The 12846-nt window shown below is 52.0% G+C and overlaps 4 protein-coding genes across 4 annotated transcripts; 2 read left to right on the top strand and 2 right to left on the bottom strand.

Moving 5' to 3' along the window:
* Nucleotides 1–62: 62 nt before the first annotated feature.
* BDW70DRAFT_152753 (rRNA-processing protein LAS1) lies at nt 63–1608 on the bottom strand (the record flags this gene model as incomplete). The annotated part of the gene is made up of 4 exons (XM_073739493.1): nt 63–606; nt 674–1198; nt 1251–1297; nt 1489–1608. The coding sequence occupies 4 exons, from the start codon at nt 1606–1608 to the stop codon at nt 63–65; spliced, it is 1236 nt and encodes a 411-aa protein (XP_073592921.1).
* A 214-nt stretch (nt 1609–1822) lies between these two features.
* On the bottom strand, nt 1823–3447 carry BDW70DRAFT_142293 (uncharacterized protein). The gene has a single exon (XM_073737908.1). The coding sequence runs from the start codon at nt 3045–3047 to the stop codon at nt 1956–1958; it is 1092 nt and encodes a 363-aa protein (XP_073592920.1). The 5' UTR covers nt 3048–3447; the 3' UTR covers nt 1823–1955.
* A 3166-nt stretch (nt 3448–6613) lies between these two features.
* Nucleotides 6614–7077, top strand: BDW70DRAFT_99979 (uncharacterized protein). The gene has a single exon (XM_073745377.1). It carries the CDS (start codon nt 6714–6716, stop codon nt 6963–6965), a length of 252 nt encoding a protein of 83 aa, XP_073592919.1. The 5' UTR covers nt 6614–6713; the 3' UTR covers nt 6966–7077.
* A 2710-nt stretch (nt 7078–9787) lies between these two features.
* BDW70DRAFT_99984 (putative NAD+ kinase) lies at nt 9788–12242 on the top strand. Its single transcript, XM_073745378.1, has 4 exons — nt 9788–10287; nt 10342–10386; nt 10441–11464; nt 11520–12242. Exons 1-4 carry the CDS (start codon nt 10261–10263, stop codon nt 11951–11953), a joined length of 1530 nt encoding a protein of 509 aa, XP_073592918.1. The 5' UTR covers nt 9788–10260; the 3' UTR covers nt 11954–12242.
* Nucleotides 12243–12846: the final 604 nt, after the last annotated feature.

Here is a 12846-nt window from a genome sequence, read left to right as displayed (position 1 = left end):
GACATTGAGTATAAAGGATAATGTACAATGGACTGATCAAAAACAAGCACTCCTGTAGCTATCTAACCAACCACCCCCAACGCCCGGCTATCCCACCCCGACGTCTCAGCCGGTTCCCACCCAAACCTTCTTAATGTCTCTATATCTTCCTGATTTATGTTCAGCAAACCAGCAGAGTCACCTGCAGTAGATGCGTGGCCCGCGGGAGCAACCACAGGCAAACCGTCCGCGCTGCTTTCCCCCTTCCCTTTCCCCTTCCCTTTCTTCTTTCCGTTTTCAACCTGCACAATCCTTTCCTTCAGCGTAGCCATCCAGTAGTTGCCGCTCAAACTGCTTTCACAGACAGCCCGTATATAAGAAAGCGAGATTAACCGACGGTGCAACTCCCACTGCGGCGAGTGCAGGATATGGTCCAGCCATGTGTAGATGCCTTCAAGGGTTGGATCTGATTTGGGATCTGATTTTGAACTTGACGCTGGGAATGCGAGCTCATCAACCATTGCCTCTGCCAATGTGACGAGAAACGAGGAATCTCCTTCTGCGACCATTTGCAGGAACGGGTCCCATTTGCTTATTGATGTGGTTAGGGACTGGGTGTCGTTGGGTCTATGCATTGATGTCAGCGTCTGATGATAGAATCGAAGGGGGAAAAACTGGACAGGGCTACTATTACCGTCGCTCCGATGGTACAAGGAACCCATCTCTCAGCATAGTCCGCGCGAGAACCCAGCCTGGCTTGGAGGCAGTCCCTTGTTCACCGGCTTCTCCCTCCCGGTGCTCTTTCAAGATCCCCACAGCTCTCGCCGCAACGCCTGCCAGCTCGCGCTGAACTCTCCTCTTCTTTTTTGGTGGCCCATCCGCGCCTCCATCTCCACTCTCCCCATCATTGATGGCATTGCCGCTCCCCAGCAAAGCTCCCGCCTGCTGCAACAACCCCCTAAGCAGCCCGTCAACTGCAGAACCCGCCCCAACTCCAGCACCCGACAAAGGCCCAGAAGAAAGACTCCCCCAATAAAATCCCCACAACCACTCCAACGACCTCCCCGTTGCTCCGCGCAGGACCGTCAAACTCGGCAACTCGCGATGCGTCGCCTCATGTCGCAATTCCACAAATGACGCGGGCAGGCCAAGCTCCAGAGCGCGCGAGAACATGCTTCGCCGCGCCCCCAGTTTGCTGTCCACTAAGCCGGTCACGAATCTGCGAACCGCTTAGCACTTTACCACTGACTGACAGGGGAGGAGGTATCTACCGACAAAACGCCGCAGCGTACGTCGCCCGAATCGCAAAGAGCGAGTTCTTGGACGCATCGTCGTGCAGAATTGCGTCTGTTAGGAGGGCTGTTGCTTCAACAGGGTGTGGGAGGTTGCCGCGAAGTTTCCACGCGGAGACCTGGAAGTAATAAGCTTACGTTCATTTCCTCGAAAATTGATTTCCTTCTCTCGGCCCCAATATAACCAAGTATAGGGGAAAGATGTTGGTGAACATACTGTTGCGCATGCCTGCGAGCGCAGATCCGGCCCATCATATTCCGGGGGAGGGTAGAACTGTTTTCGCACGGCGAGGAGGTCCGAGTGCCTTTTCCATGGGGTGAAAATGACTTTTGCCATCTTAATTATTATACGTTTCCTTGGGTATATGGTTCAAGTCCTGATCTATAAAGGCGCCCGCTGGATTTTTTATATGTGCGGATGATTGTTCTTCCGTCCCGAGAGTCCCTCGCTAGCGTATTCAGGTATTAACTCGCGGAGGTTTCTTAGTTTATGTAATTCGCCTCATGGCTGCGTTAATCCTACCCAGTTGGCTGGATTGGTTATTATTGACGTTCATTTCATGTTCTTGAGACTTCTATGAGTACATATCATGATGACGCCTCGCTCAGTGCCCCTTAACCCATATGCTATGCTATGCAAACGCTATCCCGAAAAAAACTCCGTGCTATGCGACCAAAAAGAAATCAAATCCATCCGTATCCATAATTCATGCATGATGTGGTGGGAAAATTGAAGGAAGGTCGGGCCATGGTAGGTTGTTCAAAACCATCGTCGGATTCGAAGAAAAACGACTTGTTGACCATGCTTTCAGCTTGCTTGTTTGCTTGCGGCGACTGCTGTTGATTATCAGATTCAGAATCTGGCTCTTGCTGGTCTTCCTCCTCTTCTTCATCATCCTTTTCAGCAGACGGTGTGAAAGTCTCTTCCAACTTCAGCCCCTTGCCATTCATCCCGTACACCAATCCGTCGGTAGATGCATCGGGTTCGCTGTAGAGGCCCATTCCAACAAGTTCATCCCCCGGCTCCGGCTTCTCGAACGCGGGCACCGATTCTGCATCATCGCCGAACTGCTGGATCGGCAGGAAGTCGGGCGTGGCCGGCCCGGGCGATGACACACTTCCATAGTTGGAGGCTGGAGCCCCCATTGACGGGAGATCCTGGTTGATAGATGTCATGTCCAAGGGCCAGTCATTCAAAGGTTGCGCAAACGAGGGTACGCCCATTTCGGACCCGTCCCAAAATGTCCCGTCAACTTGAGGTTGGTTCACTTGCAAGTAAGGCTCCTGCGGCAGTTGAGAGAAAGCAAGGTCCTGTTGCATGTTTGAGACGTCGGCAGCGGGAAATGGTTGCAACATGGTCTCATCAAAGGCGCCCGTCATGGTTTGAGACGGTTGGGTCACTTGCGTGACCGGGAGATTGTACGAGTCCAAACTGGTCGTTGGATAGAACTGCGCTGGTGTCCCATATTCCAGCTGGTTCAGCACGGGGTGCCAGCTCATGGGACGAGCCCGTTTTCTGTTGATCGCCGCTAGGAGAGCCGCGTTCAAATCGATCTGCTGCTCCTGGGTTGGTTGCCGGTACATGGGCGAGCTGTGCACTGTGGTGGTCCTCCTCCTGCTCGCAGAAGGACTATTTCCAGCGCTGCGAGGCTTGCTGATTCGGCCGCTCAGTCTAGGCTTAGGGAAAGCATAGAGGAATTGTTGAAGGGCCGTTGACTGGCTATTCAGTGGCCATTGCGAGCCCGCAAAGGCTTCAGGTTGAGAATAGTAGGTCATAGGAGACGTAGTAAAGATGTGGTAGTGTTGAGCTGGAGTGGAGTGGAATGTTGTGAAGTGTTGTTCGCGGAGTATCGGTTATAACATAGTAGTAGAGTCCTGGAGGCGTGGCAACGGTAAGAACGGTAAGAACGGTAGGAACGGCAGGAACGGAAGGAGGGGGGATATGTATGTATGTATATCAAACACGGAGCGGAGCCATGGATGCCCACTGCGGCATATGCACAGGAGCTCTAGCTCGGCCTGGGGTTGAGACTGACACAGGGGGGGCCATTCAGTTGTACGAGCTCAGTCCCTGGTTGGTTAAGTATGACTCTTGGGTCAGATCATCGGCAGAAATAAATGGGAAAAAGAAAAAAAAAAGATCAATTCGGGACACTGCGGGTGGAACTGGAACATCGAAGGTCTGATCTGCACAGTAAAGCCTGCCAGACTCCACGATCCCCGTCGTCATACTAGCGCGGGCGGCCTGCACATGCTGGGCGGGGCCCTGGCTGCCAGTGCCCAGGTGGACTAAGCAAGGCGCTGGCACAACTTGGGAAGGAAGGAGCGAAGGAAGGACTGGAAGTGTGATGATTCAGACAACGTTGTAGTCCAACAAAGCCCGGCAGTCCAGATGAAGCCGGAGCCAGGGATCCATGTCAGAATCCATCAGAATCCATCTAAGGTTAAAATCAAACAGATGCCTAAAGAGGCAAAGTTTGTCAGGTTTCCTATCCACCCACCCACAGCTTTGAATTCCCACTGCCACCACGCTCGGTGTTCCTCTCACCATCTGACCAGCCTAGATCCTTCCACTTTGCAGGTTCTGGTCAAGGTTCCCTCCGTGCCATCCATTCAGCATTACGTACTCCATCCATCGCAGACCTCCCCTATCCCTTGTCCCTGGTCAACACCCAAGGATTCCTGAGTCTTCCTGAGTCTCCACAAGTTCACCGTTTCCATCCCGTCAATCGCCGTTACGCAAGGACTACCGATTACTCTTGACTCTTGGCTGAGGCCTGGAGAATGATCAGACGCATTTTCGGCGATGTGCTATTGACTGCGTGGCTCACCAAAGGGACAACAGAGTACAGGTGAGCTCACACTGCTCCCCACTTCCTCCTCCCGACCGTACACCGTACACCGTACGGTCAGCGTCCTAACGGGCGATTCCCTCCAGAGTCTGTTCGCAACTTAATCTAAACCATGCGGGATGGTCACTAGTCTAACCGGAAATGGTCGAGACAGCGATCCAAATGATCATTCTTCGATAAACGGGGCTACCCACATCTGATACCGAATCCAGCCAACGACACGATCGGAGACTTGGGAACCACCGTTAGCGCCCTTCGCACCACCAATTTTCACTCGCCTGACTCCATGACACCAGCCGCACATTGGGGCGAATAACAATACACCCTTTCCGCTCGAAGCTTTTGCACCGGTGAAGCCGTGAAGGATCAATCGACGGAAGATTCGGCTACGAGGACAACCGCCGCTCTACCGAGTTGGCCTTGCACTGTGGACATCGTTGTTCCCAACTAAGACCAGCTCATGCCAAGTGGAACGCGCAAGCGCCTCCCACGGAAACCTTTTGTTGCTCTATGGCCACACTGTCATCGGATTGGTAGAGTATCTATATTAAATGTGCCACTGCGGAGTTCCTGTGACGAGCCCAGCGGTGTCGCGGAGAGGCGGCAGATATGCTTTGTACACCGTCTTGCCGAGACTGCGCCGTACTCTGTGGCATCACCAGAATTTCCTTTTCTGCAGATGACTGATGTGCAATAAAACGTGTGCATGCACGGGAGAAGCTACAGATAGGCCAACGATGGAGCCCGTCGTGAACTGCGAATTGGGTAACTGTGACGGACTACTCCTTATTAGGCGTCCTGTGCCTGGGTACTCCTTAGCATCGGATCGCGCAGCCAAAAGGAATATCAAACGCCTGATACAGTAAGAACAGAACTGCGATCAGACATTGTCGAAAGGAGGCACTACTCAGTCTGAGACCCCTAACGAAGACTTGCGTCTCTTCAACCTCGCCTTAGCCTAAGCGTAGCTTCCTAGACCCGCCGGAGCGGCCAGGAAAAGGCAAAGCTCAAGACCCCGTGCAACAATAGCACGATGGAATCGACACTAAGCAACCGCCTATCGGACAATTGACCTTGGGTCATGACTCTTGAGATCATCGCTTGGCTGCCTCCCACAAATCAGGTGGCGGAAATTATTACAGGAGAACCGCCGGGAAAGCCAATTGCGGGGCTCAGTTCCACCAAGAACAGAGAGAACAAAATTCCAGAAGGTCAGGGGCGAGTCAAAATCCTGCAAATTGGGTGGAAGGACCAACTAGAGGTGGGTCGCTTCCATCGCTGCCACTTCTGCAACATGTCTGGCACCCTTCACAAACGGTCATAACCCGGTCCCGGCTGCGCTCGTAAACAACCGTCAAGAGTATTAGTGCCCTTGCGCTGCACTCGCCTTGGTCATGAGTCGACACGCCGCGGCTGGGGCCGCTTTTCTACTCCGATTCCTTTTGAGTCCTGCGATGGATGCTGAGTGGAATTTACAACGCTGATCATCCAATGCAACCTCCGCCCACGGCAAAGTATTGCAAGCCGTCACCGTAGCTATCATCCTAAGTGGGCAAAGGGAGAGGCCACAAGGAGGGATCACAGCCCACAAATGAGGATGAGCTCCATCCTTACCTCAAGCACAGCCTTAACATGCATGCGGCCACCAAAGTTGGCCAACGAGGTCCTATTATTTCATTCGCTGCTTCTGCAAAGTGACCTGTGCGGCTGGAACCTCGGAAATGGTCAGTTTCCACAGACGTCAGTCACCGCAGCCACAACCAGCCCGCCAAGTTCCAGCCGACTAGTTCCAGCGCGGCTTCGGGGTCCAGAAGCGCTCCAAGAGGCGCGACCTTCAGACGAAACTAAGGATGCCTAACATCTTAGACACAGCCCGGCGTTGATTATCCTTGTTTTGTTGAGAGACAAAAATTAGCCTTGCTAAGGAGAATCGTGGTCGCATCGGCCCAAACATAGCGGCAACGCTCACTCAGCTGCAGTCGTCGGATGTTCCACACACCCTACACAGAGAAAGGGGGAATGGAGATGCTCGGATCCTTTCCATCGCCCCATTATGCCGTTTGCATCCTCCTTTCTGTCCACCATCCAGACTTCGTCGACGGTCCTCGGATATGATGCTTATCAAACTTACATTCAAGTGTACAGTTCAGGCCCAAGCGTCAGGTTAAAAAAGGAAAAATCCAGCCCGTAAAAATCATCCTGGTAAAGGGAAGAAAGGGAACATGACACTAAACGATTTGGCTTACTTTAGCGGCATGTCAGTCCCTATTTTGGGTTCCTTCGATGGATCATCGGAATTTCAACGAGAGATTGATCTGTTGGGTTTTGCCGCCTCCGTCGGGGCGTGGAAGGCTAAAGCGCTTATGACAAGCAATAATCACATGTGGTAGATGATCACTGGTCACTCAGTCGCTGATTGCTCCTCCTCTCGTGGCCTTGTTGACCCCTGAGCCCTAGCGACCTAGATTACCGGCGACTCGCTCTCGATGGTCGCTGCCTCCCTGGATTTGGGCAGGGCGAATGTGACACGACACGGCATGCGCATTCTTGAGTTCGTCCGCGCTTTCAGCCTACAACGGAGTAGCCGCCGATGAAGTCACAGAATAAGATGCAGTCATTTTATTGGACGCAGAAGTACAGTACTACTGTCGGTTTCGGAGCGCTAGTTTGGTCCTGTTGCAGGACATCTGCATACCTAGGCACAATAATGTATGCCATAACGACCATTGACTCATGGGCCACCTGCATGCGCTCGCTCCGTCCAAAGATCCACAAACAACAGCTCATCACGATACTGCAAAAGGACAACAGAAGAAATGAGCGATTCCTTGGATCGATCTGACCCATTCCAAGCCGCCGCCCGGTCCTCTCGTCTATCAGGCTATTGTCGCTCTTGTCGCTCTGTCGCAGCTGGAGACACAGGACAGCCGTGATCAGGTAGCATTGCACTGCATTGCGTTATTGTCAGGATCCCCGACTGATCACACACTCTGCTACTGTGTTTGATCTGGAGCTCGGACATTGTGGCGCAGAATGCCACAGGTACACCATCCAGCTTCCGATAGATGATTTGCCTAATGAGACCAGGCCTTACTCTGCCTTACTCTTCAACAATAAGCTCCAAGACCATAGTCGTAGTCGCTCGTATTATATTTGTCTCGTATAATATTGCCCATATTGCCCGAACACTTGTTCACCGTATTTTCGACATCGTGCCAATTAGCGTTTACGCTACGGGGCATATTGCTGCCTTTTAGAGGCGTGTCCAGGACCTCAAGTAAACGGGGGAGACTCCTTCGTCGTGGAGCTCCGATATACGGTGGCCTTAAATTGAGCCACTCGCACGCGGAGAAAGAGCGATAGTATCAAGTGGCAAAAATTTGAAGCAGCTAGCAGGGGCCAAGATGCAGGCGCATCTCCATCTACCAGAAGGAGAACCGCATGACCCCAAATTCGGCTCCATCGCCCTTCGTATGGGGTGCAGCACGGCACTTTCTTCCACTGTAATCTAACGAATCAAGTCATCGATTGCAACATTGCAGACTTCCGCTGCAGTATTCTTCGTACATATTCTCTCCTGCATTATACCCATGGGGTCCTCATTCCCTTGTACATAGTACGTACTCCAAAGACTGATTCCACGGCACGTTACTCTGTATAACTTCGGGTAGCGGCTCCATCGCATTGACGAGATGTATTCCGTATGGACCCAGGATCCGGGCTCTCTTTAAACAAGGTTCACCGTCAACCTTGGACGAGCAAACAGGCAAATGATCATAATCTACAACGATAATCCAGCGCGGTCCTGCTGCATTGGCCACGGCACGGCAGATCAAGTGGGACCACCCCCGTTCCCTAATTCCTCGAGTCAAATCAGCATTCAAGACTTCCAGGCAGGGACATTGTGACACTTCAAGACAAGAGCGAGTCCCAGACAAAAGCAATTCGCATCGGCTATTCAAGGGTAATCTGAGTAGAACTTTCTTCATATCGCGATGCCCCGATTCTGAGGCTCGCATGATGCATGGGACATCGGACAGGGATGGCGGTCCGGGCAGGACAGGTGTACTCAGCCTACACCTGCATGGCTCGGTCCATATCACGAATCAGCTGCACCTCGGTCGATATTTCTGTTCGCTTGCATCGGCAGACGATCAAATCATTTCAGCACCCGCACAATATGCAATAATAAAGACATAAGATTCTGATTGTCCCTTGGGAAACGGTGGACCCGTCACCAAAGAATGGTCAAACAGTGGCTCAGAATCCAGGATTCAGGAATCAAGATTCCTTGTGCTTGGGCCATCGATCCGTCTGGATTCTGATTCCCGACGCGACTCTAGACTGAACGGAGTAATGGGCTATCCCACTGCCCGGTCCCACGCGAACTTGGAAGTTGGTCGCCTCCATCGCCTCCAGGCTTCCAGGCTCCCAGGCTTCCTGATTGGGATACTTAGAACTTAGAATGACCCTAGCGCATTCAAAGTTTCGGAAAGCCACATGGTTTCTCTGAACAGAGAAAGTACAACGATTCACGGCATATGGAGCGTAAGGGCGTCACTGGGGACATACCCATACCAAAACCCGGGGTGCAAGCAACGGAGTACAGATCATGTTGGTGACCAGGCTCCGCGCTTGCTCGGACTTGTCCGTCTCATCTCCAGATCCAGGTGTCGCGAATGTGATGTTGCATGGATAATGGATCCCCAACTCCCCGACTCCCCAACTTCCCAGTCTCAGAGTCCAGAGAGAGAAACAAGTCCGACGTCAGGACAAGGAAGACTCCTAGACGACTCGATGAGGGGCCAAGGAGTCTAGTGTGGAGCAACAAAGGCAAGGAGTCAAAATGCGTAAGACTCGGCCACGACTCGTGGTGGCTGGCACGGCCGCCGCCGCACGTTGCATGCTTGCAGCTGCGCTTCTAGCCGGCAACTGCCCGTGCTGATCGACTCCAACAAATTCGCTTGATCGATTATTATTGAACTCAAATCCGGTTCACTTCTCGATGCTTTGTCTTGATGGACCGTCGGCTCCGCATCAGCATCGTCATCGTCATCCTTTTCAAAGTCAGAGGTGCGATTACGGTTGGACAGCCGCCGGGTCTTTGCAGCGACCACTCAAGGAGTCTAGCTGGCTGGCTGATTCAGGGGACTCCCAAGGCTACAGGGTATCTCAGACTCTTTGGAGGTGATGAGGGGTGATTCGTGAATCGTGCTACTGCAAGTCGCTGATCGGGTCGCTGCGAGTGACAAGTCCGTTCTCCTCTGGCCCGTCCAGGTGAGTTTGCTCCCCGACACTGACCTACTAAGGCGAGACAACTATGGAGGCGTCCCAACCTATTCCAAGTCTCAACCTCACTCTCACCCTCATCCTCATCCCCATTCCAGCGCCTGATCAAAGCAAGTGGCACTCGACGAGTCGACGGACGCTTTGATAACGCAGGAGCCTAAAAGGACTCGTCAACTGATCCAGATGGTTCTCCACCAGAGTCCAGACCATCCCCCCGACTGTCTTCTTTGCTATATGGGTTGCTAATTATATATGAGACACGAGGCTCCTGATATATATATGTCAGCGGCTGGATTGTGGCTCTTATGTCCCATGAGATGGGCAGTATCGTATTGAGTCTATTTGACAAAAGAACATCGTGGCATACAGAGTAGTTGACAACAAGAGCCGACAGCCTGCCGCACTGTACTCCGTACTCTGTACTCTAGAGTAACTCTAGTCTAGTCGCCGTGCTACGACACCTCAGGGTACGATGGTATCCCGTAGATATGGCGATAAGGAAGCGGCGGTTTCTCCCGAAGGTTTCCAACGTCGGCGCTGCCAGTGTTGGGAGTCGAGGTCAACCTTCACCTTCCAGAGAAATGGTTTTGTTCTAATATACGGGCGAGCATAATATACGGGCGAGCAGTATGTGCTCTCAAGTCTAGGACTCGCTCTTTGTGCTGAGTGCAAGATGCCTTCTATCTCAAGCTCCCAGCCGCGAGCCGACGTCATCGCTCGGTCCAGCTTCCTCGCACTCAAGTCAGCACCGAGTCCTTGGAAGAAACACAAACGTCAGAGCAACGCGGTCAAGACAATTTTTTACGGCAAATAAACACCAAACAGGCCCCTGAGTCTACGACGGCATCATGGACCGACGGCCTTCAATGGATACTGTACCGTTGCCCCTCTCGTGATAGCCTCAACTACCCACGCTGACGCTCGTCAAGGGCCACGATCACAAACAGGAGAACGATCCTCCCAAGCAATTCGAGGTATGATTACCAGCCTTATCTCGAGGAATTAACTAACTCCTGCCTGGTTAATAGGTTCTATTCCCCCGCCGAACGTGCAGCCACCGCCGTAAAGCCTCCCTTGTTATGGCCGACGAGCCTCGAATCGACCACACGGACGAGGCAACAGCATGCTTCGTCCACTCCCTAATCGCTGGCGAGGGGCCAATGCCGGCCAAAATTGCGAATTTCCGAATCTCCAAGGACAGGTCGAAGCTCGAGGCGGATATCGTCGGTAAATCAGCAGCCGGGGCTCACGATGTCGCCATCGAAGAGGAGGACGAGGATGAGGACAACGAGAACCAGAAGCCAAATGCGCATGGACGCGCCAAGTCGCCGTCGCCGGACGAGGTCCAGTCGCGACATCTGACGAAAAAGCAGCTTTCTGATATGGCGTGGAATGTGCGCAACCTGTCGAAGAAACTCGATAGCATCCGGCTCAAGCTCAACGTCAAGTCTATATTCCTAGTTACCAAGGCGGGTGATGAATCGGTCGTTGATGCTACGCGCCAGGTCGCGCGCTGGCTACTCTCCAAAGACCGTGGGACGCAGTACGTCGTCTACATTGAGAACAGGCTGCGCATTGACCCAGATTTCGACTACGAGAGCCTAGTGAAGGAGGACCCGTCCGTGGGAGAGCGGCTCAAGTTCTGGGATGCAAAGCTAGCCTCAGAGCAAGCGCATCTATTTGATCTTGTCATCGCTCTCGGAGGCGACGGGACGGTCCTCTATACGAGCTGGTTGTTCCAGCATATCGTGCCGCCTGTTCTATCCTTCTCGCTAGGCTCACTAGGCTTTCTAACGAAGTTCGATTTTAATGATTATCAGAATATTCTCTCCTCTGCGATCCAGGACGGTGTGCTCGTTAGTCTACGCCTGCGCTTCGAGTGCACAATTATGCGAAGTAATCCGCACGACAAGGAAACGCCGGCCATGAAGAAACACCGTGACTTAGTCGATGAATTGATAGGCGATGAGACGGAGGGGACGTTATCACATCGGCCTGACGGCGTCGTGCATATCCTAAATGATATCGTCGTTGATAGAGGGCCGAATCCAAGTATGTCTACAATACTCTTTCAAAATAAATAGAAATCTGTGCTAATGTATGCCAGCCATGTCCTCGATCGAACTCTTTGGCGGCGACGAGCACTTCACAACTCTGCAAGCCGACGGCGTCTGCATCTCAACCCCAACCGGCTCAACAGCCTACAACATGGCCGCTGGCGGCTCCCTCACACACCCCGACAACCCGGTAATCCTAATCACGGCAATCTGCGCACATACGCTGTCTTTCAGACCGATTATTCTGCCCGACACGGTTGTGCTGCGAGTGGGTGTACCATATGATGCTCGCACAAGCTCGTGGGCGAGCTTCGATGGGAGGCAGAGGGTCGAATTACTGCCCGGTGATTATGTAACTGTTTCAGCATCAAGGTACCCGTTCGCGAATGTGTTGCCGCATGGGGGGAAGGGGGATGATTGGATGAGGAGTCTTTCGAAGACGCTCAATTGGAACACGAGGCAGAGGCAAAAGGCTATGACATGATGATCATGATAATTTATGGTATGGGTTGGTTCTAGGTCTAAAATAGATAGAATGGGCTAGCAATATTTGGATTGACGCTGATTACCAGCTGCGAGTCTAATATGTCTACCGCAATGGGTGCTCTTTTTTTTTTTTCTCTTTGCCCTCTCTTTGGCAATGAAATGAGCTCGCGCGGCGAGCCACCTCGAAGTATTTATTTCTGAGGTATATGACTATCAGGGAGACTTCATGACATCTAAAACTTCGAAGTGCTTTATTGTGTGTGGGGCTGGAGCTAGATAGAAACTGCCGTTGCTTCTGTCCATCTCTAGAACTTTCGTACGCTATGGGTCGGCTTGGTTTCCACGGCAGCCTGAGGCCTATATAAACCCACCTTTCTTTTGTCATTTTTCTTCTTCTTCAACCTATTCTTTTTGCGACAACAATTGCCTAGGCTGGGATCATATTCGATTCCAAATACAGGCTTACGATTTTCTATTTGTTAACGGACTTAACATATTTCTTACGCCCAGCCTAAACTAATAGGTAAGATCACACACACTTCTGTCTTCGCTCCTCGCCAAAATCAAGACAAGAGCCAGCATGATGAAACACATTTCCACATTCGCAGTTTCCACGCTACCAGCCGTCGCTTATGAACCCATCATAGACGTGCTCTGAGCGTCAAGTACTTCCTTGGATGTCTGATTTGGCTCGCAATCTTGAATTTTGATTATCGAGGACAATTTTTAGTTGGGCTTTTGCTAATTTGTTCGAAGATCCTAGGTTGAGAAGCATGCCAGAGCATGCCGGAGCATGCCGCATGCGTTACATTACCAAGTACCAGCCGTTAGTTGGAGAGCGGAGAGACTTTTGTTGATAGATTGATTAGCGGACATGAATGAAATAGATTG

The sequence above is a fragment of the Aspergillus foveolatus genome (genome assembly GCF_047715535.1).
Source record: "Aspergillus foveolatus strain CBS 279.81 unplaced genomic scaffold BDW70scaffold_58, whole genome shotgun sequence".
NCBI classification, from domain to species: Eukaryota; Fungi; Ascomycota; class Eurotiomycetes; order Eurotiales; family Aspergillaceae; genus Aspergillus; species Aspergillus foveolatus.
Note: the sequence above shows the minus strand (reverse complement) of the source record. Positions and strands in the feature narration are given on the sequence as shown.